This window comes from Hyperolius riggenbachi, chromosome 9, assembly GCF_040937935.1.
Source record: "Hyperolius riggenbachi isolate aHypRig1 chromosome 9, aHypRig1.pri, whole genome shotgun sequence".
Classification (NCBI taxonomy): Eukaryota; Metazoa; Chordata; class Amphibia; order Anura; family Hyperoliidae; genus Hyperolius; species Hyperolius riggenbachi.
The window spans coordinates 244,889,647-244,906,976 of NC_090654.1; the positions used below are offsets into that span (position 1 = coordinate 244,889,647).

The 17,330-nt window shown below is 46.2% G+C and overlaps 1 protein-coding gene across 5 annotated transcripts in view; it reads left to right on the plus strand.

Moving 5' to 3' along the window:
* Positions 1–17,330, plus strand: part of SYNE2 (spectrin repeat containing nuclear envelope protein 2) — a 573,116-nt gene that overhangs the window by 111,756 nt on the left and 444,030 nt on the right. For 3 of the 5 annotated variants that reach the window (XM_068254236.1, XM_068254237.1, XM_068254238.1), the window contains one exon: positions 1,933–2,061. In XM_068254236.1, the coding sequence (XP_068110337.1) occupies positions 1,933–2,061 (129 nt within the window). Of the gene's footprint in view, positions 1–1,932; positions 2,062–4,842; positions 4,929–5,323; positions 5,415–17,330 lie in introns of those variants that run through there. The other 2 variants (XM_068254240.1, XM_068254239.1) reach the window with 2 other exon arrangements.

The window sequence follows — 17,330 nt, forward strand, 5'->3', positions numbered from 1 at the left end:
CTATCTTGCGGTACGCTGTGCCGGCCCGGAAGTGCCCTATCTAACGCTCTTCAATACCTGCATTACCGCACGGCTCCTGCGGCGACCTGCGGCAGGCCGGAAGTCATGTATGTCTATAGTAATGCGCATAAATTAAAGAAAAACCTGCCACAGTTATCAGCCTCGCGCATGCGCTGAAGCGTATTTTAGAAATACGCTTCCGCCCACGTCATTGATTGCCTAACAGGAAGTAAGCATCACTTCCTGTTTGCCCGGATGCCTCAATACGCTTACTAACGCAGTAATCCCTGAAGGCCTGTTTTTGGCGGTGCGGCCACCGATCTGCAGTGTGAAGCCGGCCTGAAAGTATTAGAGGCAGAGGATCAGCAGGACTGCCAGATAATCTGCATTGTTTGAAAGGAAATAAATATGGCAGCCTCCATATCCTTCTCACTTCAGGTGTCTTTTAACATAGCAAGTGAATTGGTCACTTTTAAAACGATGGCTTTGTTCTGCACTATACACTGTTCTAACAAAGTCTGAGGCAGAGAGCACAGCTAAAGCAAACACACTGTTTTTTTTTTTTTTTTAAAGATACTTACCTAAGGAGGGGGAAGGCTCTGGGTCCTTCCCGCTCCTCTCACAAGTCTTTTCGTTCCATCGCTGGCTCCTGCATTGAAACTTCCTGCTGCAGGAGGCTTCAGAGGTCTTTGGGAGCTTAAATGCTCCCAATGACGGGCGGCTCTGTGCTGCGCATGCAGGAGAGAGTGCGCTCACGTATGCACCCTACGGAGCCGCCCGTCTGCAGGAGCACTTGGGCCCCTGAAGACTCCCGAAGCCTCCTGCGGCAGAAGAGAGCAGTCTCCGACCCATCAGTCGGAGACTGCTAAAGGGGGAGACTGCGCTGGAACAAGAGCACCGGGAGAGGAGAGAGAAGGCTCCATAGGACCCAGAGCCTTCCCTCTCCTTAGGCAAGTATCCGTTTTTATTATTTTAAAAACGCTGCAGGTTCACTTTATGGTGTAAGTTAATGATCAAATTTCCAGGACGATCGACCATTTGATGTGTTGTAATTGATCGGAAAAAATTGTTCAGGCCCACTAACGGAAGGGAAATAAAAAGAAATCTGATCAGACTAAAAGAATCGGTACAAAATTCAGAAGCCAAAAAAATTATATCCTAGGAGAAAACTTAGGAGAAAACGGTAATTAAGTATGGGCCCATATGCAATTACATTTCTCTCCTAAATTTTCTCCTAGGTGATATTTTCAGATTTGTCAATAAAATAGCTTTTAAACCACCTGCAAGCAAGAACATACTCAAAATAATTTTGATAGTATCTTCTAACCTACTTTTTGTCATTTTTTCAGTTGCAAAGTGCTGAAAAGTTATTTTAAATGGAAGATGAAAAATTATCTCCTAGGAGAAAACTCAGAAGAAAAGGTTAATTGCATATGGGACCAGGGCCCATATGCAATTCACTTTTTCACCTGAGTTTTCTCCTAGGTGATATTTTTAAACTTGTCAATAAAATGCATTTTAAGCCCCCAGAAGGTAAGAACATGCTCAAAATAATTTTAAAATGAGACCAATTCCGAGCACGACCCAGTCGTGCTTGGCGAAAATAAAGATTCTGATTCTGATCATTTTAATAGTACTTTTTCACCAACTTTTTGGTACTTTTTTAGGTGAAAAGTGCTGCAAAGTTATTTAAAATCAAAGATGAAAAATTATCTCCTTGGAGAAAACACAGGTGAAAAAGAGAATTGCATATGGCCCCTGGTCTCTTACTTTAGTGACCACTCCAGTGTGTGGCAGCCATAGCATACTGGGCCCTGTAGTTGTGAAGCAAATGGAAAACTGAAGATGGTTGCTATTGGAATCAACAATAAACTGACAAAAGTATAAATTCTTCCACTGATGTTCTCTCTTTTCTTGTTGCTGTTTTATTAGGAAATTCTGCTGTTTATGAGAAGGTTTAATGAACAGAAGAGAATTTACATGTCGGATCTGGCTGTGGAGAATCTGCAGCCCGAAGAGCAAAGACTTATTAAGCAGCTGCTTGAGAACATAACTTACCAGGTGAGGCCCGAGACCCAAATATCCGTCCTCCAGAATCGCAGGGGGGCTGTAACCATAGCAACCAGTTTAATCAGTTGGCGGGTTGTGAAATTGAGGTCACCATAGTGACCCTTTTTTCACCTCCATTCATGTGTGAAGAGCCTCGTATTTGTGGTGAATCCTCCGGCATATGATTTGGAGTGGACACAAGCTGGCGTTGCTGCAGAGTACAGCTCCCTAATGAGTCTCCTTGCTGAACATGGAAAGTAATCTCCAAGCCTTATTCCTGATTTTGCCATGATTAAGATGCCTTTAAAACCATTAAAGAATACTTAAAGGACAACTGAAGTGAGAAGAATATGGAAGCTGCCATATTTATTCCATTTTAAACAATACCAGTTGCCTGGCAGCCCTGCTGATCTATTTGGCTGCAGTAGTGTCTGAATTACACCAGAAACAAGCAAGCCGCTAACTGTCAAATCTGACAATAATTTCAGAAACACCTGATCTGCTGCATGCTTGTTCAGGGTCTATGGCTAAAGTATTAGAGGCAGAGGATCAGGATAGTCAGGCAACTAGTATAGCTTAAAAGGAAATAAATATGGCAGCCTCAATATCCCTCTCGCTTCAGTTGCCTGTAAGTAAAAATGGGAGAAATTGTCATGCCAGACTCTGTCTTAAGGTGGCCACACACCATACAATCTTTTAAATATCTGTTCAATTCAAGAATTGCAATCAATTTTTCTGACTGATTGTAACATTTCAAAAATATGACCAATGTACCACACACGTGTGGTCAATTTCCCTAATTATGATAAAAATCATTGTAAACTTTGAGAAAATAGCTAGGGTGTGTATATTAATAAACTGACAATCTAACACACACCATACAATCTTTAGAAAAATTGAAGAAAAATTTCCAGCATTCCGGATTGATTAAAATAAAAAAAAAAAACGGGAAATCCGATCGGATTTTTCAGTCGAATGAAAGAAAAGCTATCGATTTTTTTTTTCAGAAGATCCGATCATATTTATCGAATTGACGTAAAATCGGATCATTTTATTGTATCGTGTGTGTGTGGCCACCTTTAATGATACAGGACTGGAGGAATAAGGGTTTAACCTCCCTGCCGTTCTGATTACGGCCGCGGGAGGGTTTTTTTTTTTTTTTTTTGCTATTTTTTTTTTGTTAGCTTGTAGCTAGCCTAGCGCTAGCTACATGCTTCCCCCCTCCCTGTGATGTCCGCCCAGCCCCTCTGATCGCCGCCGGCGCATAATCCCAACAGGAAATCCCGTTCTGAACGGGCTTCCCCGTCACCATGGCGATGATCGGACTGACGTCATTGACGTCATGATGTCAGAGGGAGTCCCGATCCACCCCATAGCGCAGCCTGGCGGTGATTGGCAAGGCTGCGCAAGGGGTCTGCGGGGGGGTGCCCTGTTTCACGTCAGGTAGCGGCGGCGATCGGAACAAACACGCAGCTAGCAAAGTGCTAGCTGCGTGTTTGAGAAAAAAAATTATGCAAATCGGCCCAGCAGGGCCAGAGCAATCCTCCGCGGCGGCATAGCCCGAGCTCAGCTCGGGAGTACCGCCAAGGAGGTTAATACCTACCTGATCTAACGTAATTAATCCAAGCTGGTGATCGCTTTGCCCCTCTCAGAGTTGTGGCCATGACGTTTTTTTTTTTCTAGTTTCTGCTTGGTCTCTGGCCAACCCCATTTTTTTTGCAGCGGCCTTCCCCTAGCTCAGCAGCCGCACCCTAATTGGTGGCTGCCAAGCTGGGGGCAGGCTTTGACAATGCAGGCGGAGGTTTCTGAAGAACTTCAGCAGGCTTCCAGAAATATGGCAATGACTGTGTTCCCGAGAAGGGGCCTGATTGCTTCAGATATTAATATCAGATATGTTTTTTGAAAACTTTGTTTTGATGCCCTAAGGGCAGGTTTCCACTGGTGGAAACGGATGCCAGGCATGTCGTGATGCGACTTTGCATCGAATCTCTGTAGTTGTCCAATGCACGGCTATGGGGATTTGGATGTGTTCTGCGGAAAGCTGCAGCCGGCAGTATGTTTTTTTTTTCCCTGCATGTGATTAGGATCAGGGGCGTAGCAATAGGGGTTGCAGAGGTAGCGACCGCATCGGGGCCCTTGGGCCAGAGGGGCCCCGGAGGGCCCTCCCTCAACTACAGTATTAGCTCTCTATTGGTCCTGTGCTCATAATAATCACTTCTATAGATATTTTGAATAGTGGTAATCATTAACAAACTGCTCCCCATCCCCTTCTTGCACCTCTGACACTGTAGTTGCCATTGGCAGGATTTGGTGCGCCGTATCAATTGTTATGTATAGAGTGCTTGGGGGGGGCCCCGTTGTAAAACTTGCATCGGGGCCCACAGCTCCTTAGTTACGTCACTGATTAGGATGCAGCCTATTTATTTCAATAGGGCTGTGTTTCCACATCCAAAATCGTGTATGAGAAACCGCTGCGATTCAGCTCCAGTGGAAACGGCCCATAGAAGAGATAATAATAATAAATATGGGGAGAGCATACATTCTCCACGCAGACAGAATATTGGCTGAGATATAAACCTGGTAATTTGACACTTCTAACCACTTAGCAACCATACTGATGGTGTTTCTGTTACCCATAGTTCTCCTCTGCTCTGGTTCCCCTAGAAACCATTGGACTTCATATCCCAGTGCTGGTTAGAGAAAGGCCTGGCTGCTTTGATTGGTCACTGAACACAGCTGTCATATTGGTTGCTGTGGGCAACAAACCTATGCTAGCTTGCTGTAGATCTTACATGGGACTGAAATCTGACTTTTCATTGGTGTGATCATGCAGAAGAATTAAGCGAGGTCCAAACCAGGGCAGCGACTCCATAGAAGGAGTGAGTGGGTGGCCACGGTTTTTTCTTTCGTTTTGTTCGGGAACTTGGCCACTAATTTGATCAGAAAGCTGACCGAGTTTCCCATTTATTCTTTATTTTCTGAGCGTGAAATTTCTTTCTTGCAGTGGCAGCCAAATTGCCTGAAATTAATGAGTTGCTGAATAATGTGGGCCTGTGAGACATTCCAATGCCCTATCTCCCCCTCCTGGCCACTGCCCATTGCTTTTCTATGTGTTAAAATGGGTATTTTATACTGCAGCGTTTGCCACTTCCTGGGTTTCTCGGCCTGCTTGTTAGTACAAATGTAAACATTATAGGGTAGCGTTATGAAAGGTGTTCTGACCTCAAGCATGTTAGTTGGAACCAAAGACAGGTTGGAGGAACATCAGGGACATTGCACAGAGAGGTTACCATGCATTGGCCTCAATTCACTAAGACCATGCTGGAGATAATAAGGCAAGAGAAAACTTACCACCACACATCATGGTATGTTCAGTGTTAATTCACTAAAGAAGCTTGCCTTATCAAGGTGTAGAGATATGTTTTCACAGTGAGAGAGTTATCTTATCATTTCTGTACTTGAGGGCCCTTTTCCACTACAGCGTTTCCGATTGCTGAATCGCAAAACCACAAATTGCTAGCGATTTCAAAATCGCTACGGTTTGCTAAATAACATATGAATCACGGTAGGTAATTTCCACTAACGCAATTCTTTTTTTTTTCTAAATCGCGATTGCGCTGTGGAACTATTTTTGCCGCAATTTTGCTATGCAGTGCATAGCACAGCAAAATCGCGATCGCAAACGTCGGGAAATCGCCGTGAAATGTTAGACTTTTGCTGAATTGCAATCGCTAGCGTTTAGCGCGAACGCTAGAGATTGCTAGTGGAAAAGGGCCCTAAAGGGGTTCTGTGGAGAGCTGCAATAAACACAAACTGACACTTACCTGGTGACCCCCTGTAGCTGTGATGTCCCGCACCGTCCTCCTCCGATCACTCATTCCCCCCTGCCGGTCCCTGTCTAATTATGTGTGTATTGCGTCTGCCACGCACGTTCGTGCTCCCGCTCGCGTCTCCGGGAGCTTACTGTGCAGGCGCAGTACAAGCAAACCTCGTAGTGCACCTGCGCAGTAAGCTCCCGGAGACGCGAGCAGGCAAGCGCACATTTCGTCTTGTGACGAATAATTGATCGTTGCCGGCAGCAGGGAATGGGTGATCAGAGGAGAACGGTGCTGGACATGACAGCTGCAGGGGGCTGATAGAAGCCCCAGGTAAGTGGCAGTTTTTGTTTATTGCAGCACCCCACAGAACCCCTTTAAGTCACCTCCTCTGTAGTTATTTTCATATGCAGTTAATTAACAGCCTGTCTTTAACTTTCGAATTCTGTAGTTATTTTAAGGATTGAAATGTTTAATTTTAGAGATCTCTCCTTAAAGAAAACCTGAACTGAAAATTAACCCTCCTGGCGGTTTGGCAAAATCCGCCAGGGGGCAGCAAATACGTTTTTTTTTTATTTTTTTATTTTTTTCATGTAGCGAGACGAGGTCTCGCTACATGATAGCCGCTGCTCAGCGGCATCCCCCCAGCCCCTCCGATCGCCGCCGGCGATCGGAGATCAGGAGATCCCGTTCAAAGAACGGGATCTCCTGGAGGGCTTCCCCCGTCGCCATGGCGACGGGGCAGTATGACGTCACCGACGTCATCGACGTCGTGATGTCAAAGGGGACTCCGATCCACCCGACGGCGCTGCCTGGCACTGATTGGCCAGGCAGCGCACGGGGTCTGGGCGGGGGGGCGGCTGCGGCGACGCGTATAGCGGCGGATCGGCGGGTAGCGGCGGCGATCGGGCACTGCACGCAGCTAGCGAAGTGCTAGCTGCGTGCAGCAAAAAAAAAATTAGGCAAATTGGCCCAGCGGGGCCTGAGCGGTGCCTCCCGGCGGCATAGCCCGTGCTCAGCACGGGCTTACCGCCAGGGAGGTTAAAAGTCAAAATAAGCATACACAAGTCATACTTACCTCCCATGTAGTCTACTCCTCAATCTCTTTCTCCTTTCCCACGTCCTGTTAGTCCACTGTGATCAAGGGAATTCTCCATCCTCCATTTTGAAAATGGCCATTACCCCATAACAGCTTTCTGGTCAGCACACTGTTAAACTGTAACATCATCCACTTGAGCCATAGGAAAACATGGACATTACCGGGTACATCAGTTGTCCACTCAGCTATAACTGACAGCAACTGATATATTTTAGTTCTGACAAAATGTTGTCAGAACTGGAAGAGATCATTGTCAGAAGAAAATGGTGAGCTTCTGAGAGGAACTGATGGCAAGGTATCTATGTAATGTTCATTTGAAGTTACCTCATGTGTTTATTTTAAGTAATTTTACTCAGTACAGGTTCCCTTTAATCACTTAGGCTACTTGCACACCAAGAAGTTGCGTTAGGTGCTACGTTAAGGTCGCATAATGTGCACCTAACTCAAGGCCTGGTGCTCTTCTATGTGGACGTCGAGTGAGCCGCGTTGTGCAGCTCACTCTGGCGTCCGTGTTGCCGTGATGCGTACTCTTGTGCGCATGTGGCATCACGTGGTCCCGCCGGCCATTCACCGCACGGAGCAGCCGCTCCAGGAAGTAAACACTTCTGAGGGGTCTGAGGGGTGCTGTGGGCGATCGGGGGGGGGGGGGGGGGGGACAGATCAGTGTGTTTGGGTGCAGACTAGGGTGGCTGCAGCCTGCCCTGGTGGTCCCTCGGACACTGGGACCACCAGAACAGGAGGCAGCCTGCATAATACACTTTGTAAACATTACAAAGCGTATTATACGCTTCCTATGCGGCGATCGTCCGACCTGCCGGCGCTTCCGATTGGCCGGCAGGTTGACGTTGCGGGTGGGCGGCGCCTATTGCCGGCGGATGCGCGCGCATCCCAGCGCGCGATCCCCGGCAAAACAGTGTCCCAGGACCCGACGCCATTCTGCGTTACGTGGTCCTGGGGCTGCCACTTTGCCGCCGCCAATCTACAGTGGGTGGTCGGCAAGTGGTTAACTTAAAGACAGAAGGTTAAGTTTACTACATGCCTTATCACCATGGTGATAACTCTAGAAACTGCTCAGAAACATTATTAAAGACAGGAGATAAGCTTAGTGAATTGAGGTCCCTAATGGTTTTGTTTTTTTGTAGCGGTTCTTGTGTGTTTTCTTTGTGTTTGTTCCTCACCTTTTTTTTTTCTATTTCTTTGTTTCACAAATAGTAAGATACCAGCTAGCCCTACTCACTACTTGTCAGTTAGGCTTAGCAATTGGCATTCAGGAAATGCTTTTGAAAACAAAGAATACCCTGAGAATCCCCCATGAAGAGATGGACCAGTCCAATACCTGTTGGTTCTGTCAGGCTTTAACTGCTTACTTTTTCCGCTGGAGTGGTCCTTTAACAAGGAATTTTATATGTACAGTAATGTGTCTGTGAATCCATTTTAGAATGTAGGCAAATAGGGATAATAATAACTCCGAGTTTGATGTAAAATGTATGCAAATCAATAAAAGTGTAATAATCAGATTCAACCACCCACACATTTGATTGGCTTATAAAACTGCATAAAATTAGCATGATGTTTTCTCAACCTGGAGTTATTAGCATAGCATCTCCTGTGACTAATGTATAGGAAAAGCAAACTATTTTAAAAGAAAATAAATTTACAGATGGCAGCCTCCTTATTCCTCTCACTTACACGGTTCATCTGGCTGAAAATAAGATATTTCTGTCAGGTTCATACAATATTAAGAAAAACAAAGTCTGTGTCTTTAGGAATCCCATCTAATAAAGAGAAAGGAGAATAATTCTTTAAAAGAAAATTTGGTTAAAGTTGGCTTTAAAAGGAGAATAATTCCGTCCTCTCTATGCATAGCCGTCACATGAAATCCCTCGATCAGCACTCTACTGTTTATTCCTGGCAGAGCTGTTTTTTGTTATTTTAGGAAAACATTCAGTTCCTTATTAAAGAGATTTTTCATAGCTGCTAGGACCAGTTCTGATTGAACAGCATTCAACATTTTTCCCTTTCTGACAATGAAGGACCTTTTCCACAAATAACTTTCTTTTCTTCTAAACTCTGGTTTGCCCTCTGGTCTTTTGTGGTGACCATTAACTGAGCAACTTAACTTTCTGTAGCAACCACTAGATTTCCTTCAGCAGCTTTAAAGGACAACTGTAGTCAGAAGAATATGGAGGGTGCCATATGTATTTCCTTTTAAACAATACCAGTTGCCTGGAAGCCCTACTGGTCTATTTGGCTGCAGTAGTATCTGAATCACACCAGACGCAAGCATGCAGCTAATCTTGTAAGTTTCTGCTCATCAAAAACCGTTAACTATTAGTCAAAGATAACATAATTGAACACAAAATGCAGTTTTAAATGATGGTTTTTATTATTTAGTGAGAAAAAAAACCTCAAAACCTACATGACCCTGTGTGAAAAAGAAATTGCCCCCTGAACCTAATAACTGGTTGGGCCACCCTTAGCAGCAATAACTGCAATCAAGCGTTTGCGATAACTTGCAACAAGTCTTTTTACAGCGCTCTGGAGGAATTTTGGCCCACTCATCTTTGCAGAATTGTTGTAATTCAGCTTTATTTGAGGGTTTTCTAGCATGAACCGCCTTTTTAAGGTCATGCCACAACATCTCAATAGAATTCAGGTCAGGACTTTGACTAGGCCTCTCCAAAGTCTTCATTTTGTTTTTCTTCAGCCATTCAGAGGTGGATTTGCTGGTGTGTTTTGGGTCATTGTCCTGCTGCAGCACTCAAGATCGCTTCAGCTTGAGTTGACGAACAGATAGCCAGACATTCTCCTTCAGTATTTTTTGGCAGACAGTAGAATTCATGGTTCCATCTATCACAGCATGCCTTCCAGGTCCTGAAGCAGCAAAATAACCCCAGACCATCACACTACCACCACCATATTTTACTGTTGGTATGATGTTCTTCTGCTGAAATGCTGTGTTACTTCTACGCCAGATGTAACGGGACACGCACCTTCCAAAAAGTTCAACTTTTGTCTCGTCGGTCCACAAGGTATTTTCCCAAAAGTCTTGGCAATCATTGAGATGTTTTTTAGCAAAATTGAGACAAGCCTTAATGTTCTTTTTGCTTAAAAGTGGTTTGCGCCTTGGATATCTTCCATGCAGGTCGTTTTTGCCCAGTCTCTTTCTTATGGTGGAGTTGTGAACACTGACCTTAATTGAGGCAAGTGAGGCCTGCAGTTCTTTAGATGTTGTCCTGGGGTCTTTTGTGGCCTCTCGGATGAGTTTTCTCTGCGCTCTTGGGGTAATTTTGGTCGGCCGGCCACTCCTGGGAAGGTTCATCACTATTCCATGTGTTTGCCATTTGTGGATAATGGCTCTCACTGTGGTTCGCTGGAGTCCCAAAGCTTTAGAAATGGCTTTATAACTTTTACCAGACTGATAGATTTCAATTACAGTACTTTTGTTCTCATTTGTTCCTGAATTTCTTTGGATCTTGGCATGATGTCTAGCTTTTGAGGTGCTTTTGGTCTACTTCTCTGTGTCAGATAGCTCCTATTTAAGTGATTTCTTGATTGAAACAGGTGTGGCAGTAATCAGGTCTGGGGTGACTACAGAAATTGAACTCAGGTGTAATAAACCACCTTTAAGTTATTTTTTAACAAGGGGGGGGCAATCACTTTTTCACACAGGGCCATGTAGATTTGGAGTATTTTTTTCTCACTAAATAATAAAAACCATCATTTAAAACTGCATTTTGTGTTCAATTAGGTTATCTTTGACTAATAGTTAACGGTTTTTGATGAGCAGAAACATTTAAGTGTGACAAACATGCAAAAGAATAAGAAATCAGGAAGGGGGCAAATAGTTTTTCACACCACTGTATAGACAAGTTACTTGTTATAGTTAGTTTTTCATCTCGGATCCGCTTTAAGGACAATTGAAGCGAGAAGGATATAGAAGCTTCCATATTTATTTTCTATCAGGCTTCTTGCACACAGGGACGTTACAGGCGCACGTTAGTGCAGCCTGTAACGCTCCCCCAATGCACAGCAATGTAACACAAGTGGGCTGTTCACACTGCCCACGTTGCGTTACCTTGTAACGCAGCAAAGTGCTGCATGCTCTGCGTTCTATGCGGCTAAGCCGCGTTAGACTGTTTGCACATGCTCAGTCATGTTGGGGAGGAGAGGAGAGCGGCCAGGCACATGGCTAATTAATATTCACTGCACGCAGTGACGTGCAGTGTTTACTTCCTGGAGCGGCCGCTCTGTGCGGCGATTGGCCGGGCGGGACCACGTGATGCCGCATGCGTCCAAGAGTGCGCATCACGGCATCACTGACGCCAGAGTGAGCTGCACAACGCGGCTCACTCCGACATCCACACCAGAGAGCACCAGGCGTTGCGTTAGGGGCACGTTATGTGCCCTATAACGTCCCCTAAACGCAACGTCCTGGTGTGTAACTAGCCTAAAGCAATACCAGTTGCCTGGCTGTCTGACTGATCCTCTGCCTCTGATACTTTTAGCCCCTGAAGAAGTATGCAGCAGATCAGGCATTTCAGACATTATTGTCAGTTCTGACAAGATTAGCTGCATGCTTGTTGCTGATGTGATTTAGACACTACTGCAGCCGAATAGTTCAGCAAGGAAATAAATATGGCAGCCTTCATATTCTTCTCACTGCAGTTGTCCTTTAAATGCCCTCCAAGCGGGATAAGGTGAAAGTCGAATTCAGTCATGTCACATAGCAGGAAGATAACAAAAACAATTGGCTGTAGCTTACCTTCCCTGCAGGATCTTTACACTAGCAGGTGCAGAAAAAGAGCAACCAAAATTGCCTCTGACCCCTCTCACCCAGCTCACTCCATCTTCCAGCGCATGCCTTCAGGAGTAAGATTCCGGTCAATCGCTACCAAAACCTCTAGACACAGGAACAGCTTTTTTCCTCAAGTGGTAGCCATACTTAATGCTGAACCACGTTAGAGCTGCTAGGACTGAAAGTAATCAGCACAGAACTGTAAATGAACAATTCTCACATTGCTTACTGCCACTATACTTGCATAATGTCCTTGACTTGTAATATTCACACTGTCTGTCTTTGTATTGTTTTTGTTTGTGTTTGTTAAGCAACTGCCAAGACAAATTCCTTGTAGGTGCAAACTTACTTGGCGAAATAAAATTGATTCTGATTCTGATTTAAATTTTGGATGAAAAAAGCAATAGACAGGAAGCCCTTGATCTTTTTTAGCCTAGGCTATGCAGAACAGGAAGTACATGTTCTGCTATAAGGAAGTGCAATTCAGTTTCACAAGATTCCCTATATGAATATCTGAGAGTGGGAGTTTCTTCCTGAAAGCTGTGACCTCCTTACCTTCCAAGAATGCAAATGTGAGGAACTTCCTGTTCTTTTGGCTAGACTAGATGGTGTCTGCTGACACTACTGACATTATAAAACAGTGCAGGAACGTCTGGCCTAGCAGAATGTACCAACTGCTTGGGGGGAGGGGGGGGGGGGATGAGGAGGCTTCACACTACTAGAGCAATTGGTTGAAAAATGTCTCCACCCCCTTTTCCTAGTTGTCCGTGATTAAAAAAAAAAAAGTTCTCTCCTTATTCTTCTCACTTCATTTGTCCTTTTCTTGAATTCATTTCTCACCACGAGTTGATACAGATGGATAAGATCCTAATAATTCTGAGTTGATTTAAATAAATTCTATTTGGACAAAGAGGATTACCCAGAATAATAGCACCACTCTGTATTCAAAGGGTAATTAACACATCTTTATTATATCTGAATTGCATTCCATATGATCTAGACAACTAAGCACAACCTCAGTCATTGATCCAAGCATAAGCCAATAAATAGCAATATTATATCAATAAGGCCCCGTTCACACTTGCGGTTTTGCGAAAACCGCACCGGATGTCCGGACCGCACCGGAGCCGGATAGGACCTGAACCGTACGGTTCCTGTCCGGATCCGGTCCGGATCCGGTCCGGTTGCATACGGTTTCCGTGCGGTATGAACACGGTTGCGGTCCGGATCCGGATTCTTAAAGAGATAACAACCTGTATAAATACCTGGGGTTCTGGGAGGTCAGCAGAAGCTCTGGGGTCATTGTTGGAGACAGCTGGACGTGTGGAGACCATCCTTGGATACAGAGACAGCAGTTGGGACCATGGATCCAGTCATTTTTTACGCTTATTACCTGGGAATTCTCTCCTTCCTGTTGTTTACCTACTACTATGTGGGGAGAAGGCGTGCTCCTCGCAGGAGATGGTGGGTGCACCCTCTACTAGCCAGGAGGCAGAGGAAGGGAGAGTTCCAGGCCCTCTACCGGGACCTCAGACGACACCCACAGAAGTTCTACAGCTACACTCGGATGTCTATTCCCCTGTAAGTATCTAGGCCTAAATACACCAACCCCCACCATCCCTAAACACCCCACCCTCACCCCCACAACACCTCATCCCTGTATACCTAGCTAAACACACCACCCTGACCCCCACACCCCTGTATACCTAGCTATACACTACACCCCCACCCTCCACAACACTCCCAAACCTCTGTAAACACACCTCCCCCATCCTCCACCCAACACCTTGTCCCACAACATACTTTACAGCTTCTTCCTTTACATCTCCTGACAGGTTTGATACCCTTTTGGAGATGGTGAAGGATGACCTTAGGAAGAAGGATACCACGTTCAGGAGAGCAGTCACACCACAAGAACAACTACTCATCACACTGAGGTATGTAAAAACAAATTTTTTTATTGCAAAAACAACCACTTTCCAACATGGAAACATTCTTCCAACATGGAAGACAAAAAAATAACATATCAATGGTATAGCCCGGTCAGTTTTAAGGAACACCAACCACCAACTTTGTGCTGGAAGAGTTGCAGGGCATAGCTGCCCAAGTGTCTTTCGGGGACACCAGTACCTAATATTAAAGTGCTTCAAAAACCTAACCACTGGCACAGGACCCTCTGAGCCATGGATGAAGGACACAGGGCAGTGAAAAGGCTAGGCCTCTCACCGACCAGTCAAGGTGTCCTTCATCCATGGCTCCTAGGGTCTTGTGCAAGTGATTAGGAACAAGAACAAAGTGAGGAGCAAGAGGAACCGATGGCAGAGGTGCATGACTACAGGTGCAGTGCAACAGGCACAAGGTTGTGACCCAGGTAGTGTCTTTCGGGGACACCAGGCCCTAATAAATTGAAGTGCTTTAAAAACCTAACCACTGGCACATGACCCTCTGAGCCATGGATGAAGGACACAGGGCAGTGAAAAGGCTAGGCCTCTCACCGACCAGTCAAGGTGTCCTTCATCCATGGCTCCAAGGGTCTTGTGCAAGTGGTTAGGAACAAGAACAAAGTGAGGAGCAAGAGGAACCGATGGCACAGGTGCATGACTACAGGTGCAGTGCAACAGGCACAAGGTTGTGACCCAGGTAGTGTCTTTCGGGGACACCAGGCCCTAATAAATTGAAGTGCTTTAAAAACCTAACCACTGGCACATGACCCTCTGAGCCATGGATGAAGGACACAGGGCAGTGAAAAGGCTAGGCCTCTCACCGACCAGTCAAGGTGTCCTTCATCCATGGCTCCAAGGGTCTTGTGCAAGTGGTTAGGAACAAGAACAAAGTGAGGAGCAAGAGGAACCGATGGCACAGGTGCATGACTACAGGTGCAGTGCAACAGGCACAAGGTTGTGACCCAGGTAGTGTCTTTCGGGGACACCAGGCCCTAATAAATTGAAGTGCTTTAAAAACCTAACCACTGGCACATGACCCTCTGAGCCATGGATGAAGGACACAGGGCAGTGAAAAGGCTAGGCCTCTCACCGACCAGTCAAGGTGTCCTTCACCCATGGCTCCAAGGGTCTTGTGCAAGTGATTAGGATCAACAAAGTAAGGAACAAGAGGAATCAAAGGCACAGGTGCAGGACTACAGGTGCAGTGCAACAGGCACAAGGTTGTGACCCAGGTAGTGTCTTTTGGGGACACCAGGCCCTAAATTATTAGTGCTTCTAAAACCTAACGACTGGCACAGGACCCTCTGAGCCATGGATGAAGGACACAGGTCAGTGAAAAGGCTAGGCCTCTCACCGACCAGTGAAGGTGTCCTTCACCCATGGCTCCAAGGGTCTTGTGCAAGTGATTAGGATCAACAAAGTAAGGAACAAGAGGAATCAAAGGCACAGGTGCAGGACTACAGGTGCAGTGCAACAGGCACAAGGTTGTGACCCAGGTAGTGTCTTTTGGGGACACCAGGCCCTAAAGTTCAAGTCCAGCAAAACCAAAAGTTAAAAAGCCCTGTGATGGTATCCTTCCTCCGAGGATCGGAGGTATTCAGAGGAGCATGTCCAGGAACAATTTGACTTTTTTTTTCAAATTGTATCGGCACCACTACTAGAAAAGGTGGGAGTTGCTGCCTGGAAATCTGGACTCTCTTGGGTGCTGGTCGTGGATGAGCTGGACCCTGACAGCGGTGGCCCATATTGACTGCCTCTGTAGCCGGTGTACATCTGTGATGATTGCCAGGTGGGCACCGCTGTTGGTTGTGGGGGTCTAAAAATTGGTGGTTGCAATAATGGCATGTCCATGTGCTGTTTAATCACCTCCAGCAAATTGGAATGGCACGCCATCAGGTTTTGTGAAGGCACCTTTTCAAGATATGGTATTAGAGACATCACAGTGTGAAAACACGGGTGTGCCTGCAATTTCAGTAGTTCCTTGCTTTGTTGATGCATTTGCTGCATCATGTTCTGCAGCTGGCCCACCGACTGATGATGCTGCGCACGCAGTTGGTCGATTTCTCCTCTGTGCATCTCATGCATCATTTTAAGCTCGTCCCTGTAGTGCCCATGTACAGCGTCGAGCTCACATTGCAGTGAAGTGATGTGGGACTTGTACTGCTCCATGATATGGCCCCTGTCCTCATCTTGCAACTGCCGGGTTATGAGAGTTTGGTGGCTCTGAAGAATCCCGAGAAGTCCGGAGACAGCCCCGGACATCTCGGACTCTGTCTCTCTCCTTGTTGGGGGGAGGGTACCTCGACGCCTCACTGGTGTGGTGGTCCTCACTGGTGGTGTGGCAGCATCTTCCCGTCCTCTGGCCTGTGTCGGGGTTGCCCTGCGCGCTGGTTGTGCTGCAGTCTCTCGGTGCTCCTCACTTTGTTCTTGTTCCCCTGGAGCTTCCATAGCGGTCGATTGTGGAGGTTCAGCTTCTTCCACACTCGGTCCTGCAACCTCAACATCCAAGCTCTCTTCTGCCAAGTCATCATCAAAGGACGGAGTTGTGATGAAGGACTCCCTCCTCCTACTCCTCGCCTCGGGGAAATAGGTTACATCGGCGACGTCATCATCCACCAAGCTCTCCTCACTGCTGAACCGTGCCTCCTGGGTCGGTTCCTCTTGCTCCAAATTGTCTTCAGTCCTGTAGATAAAAAAAATATTTATTGGTGTGCCAAACAGCATGTGGCGTCAATTCACAGAGCTAGCAAACACTAGCAATCACTTTATCACCCGTTTCTACCCAACATTTGATAAAGCTTGTGAGAAAAGTTCGCTAGCCATGGGAATTGAGGCCATAGCAATACATGGCCGAAGTCATGGTAAATGAGCTCTCAGTTCCTGCCCACAGTAGTGGTACTTACAGTCTAGGTTCCAGGCTTGCATTGATGAAAGACAATTGCTTGGCAAATTGGTAGTCTTTTTGTCGCCTTCCCCCGCCACTGCCACTTCGTTCGGCAAGTTTTTTCTTCCGTAGCCATTTCACATATGCATCCCGTATATTGCGCCACCTTGTCTTGTACCTTTCTCCTGTAACGACATGAAAAATTGATTTCGATTATTTCTCTTGTAGGTACATTGCAACTGGACAAACATATACATCGCTACATGTCACATTTCGTATTGGGAAGAGCACGGTGGCAGGCATCGTCGTGAGGACTTCGAGGATCCTTTGGACGCGACTGAGGGCCAGATACATGCCTGTGCCGGACACCACGAAATGGGAGGAGATCGCCCAGGGCTTCTGGACCGAGTGCAAGTTTCCTAATTGTGTTGGCGCACTGGATGGGAAACACATCCGGATTCAGAAACCCGTGGGGAGTGGCAGCCATTATTTCAACTATAAAAAATACTTCAGCATTGTTCTAATGGCAGTGGCAGATGCGGACTACAAGTTTGTGTACGTGGATGTGGGGTCGTACGGTAGTTCCAATGACTCTGGAATTTTCCAGCGTACGACCCTTTGCCGGCTGATGGAGGAAGGCAGACTGCGTCTCCCCCGTGACAGACCCTGGCCTGGGACAAGGGCACCGGCCTACCCCTATGTGTTTGTGGGGGACGAGGCCTTCGCCCTGTCTGACCATGTA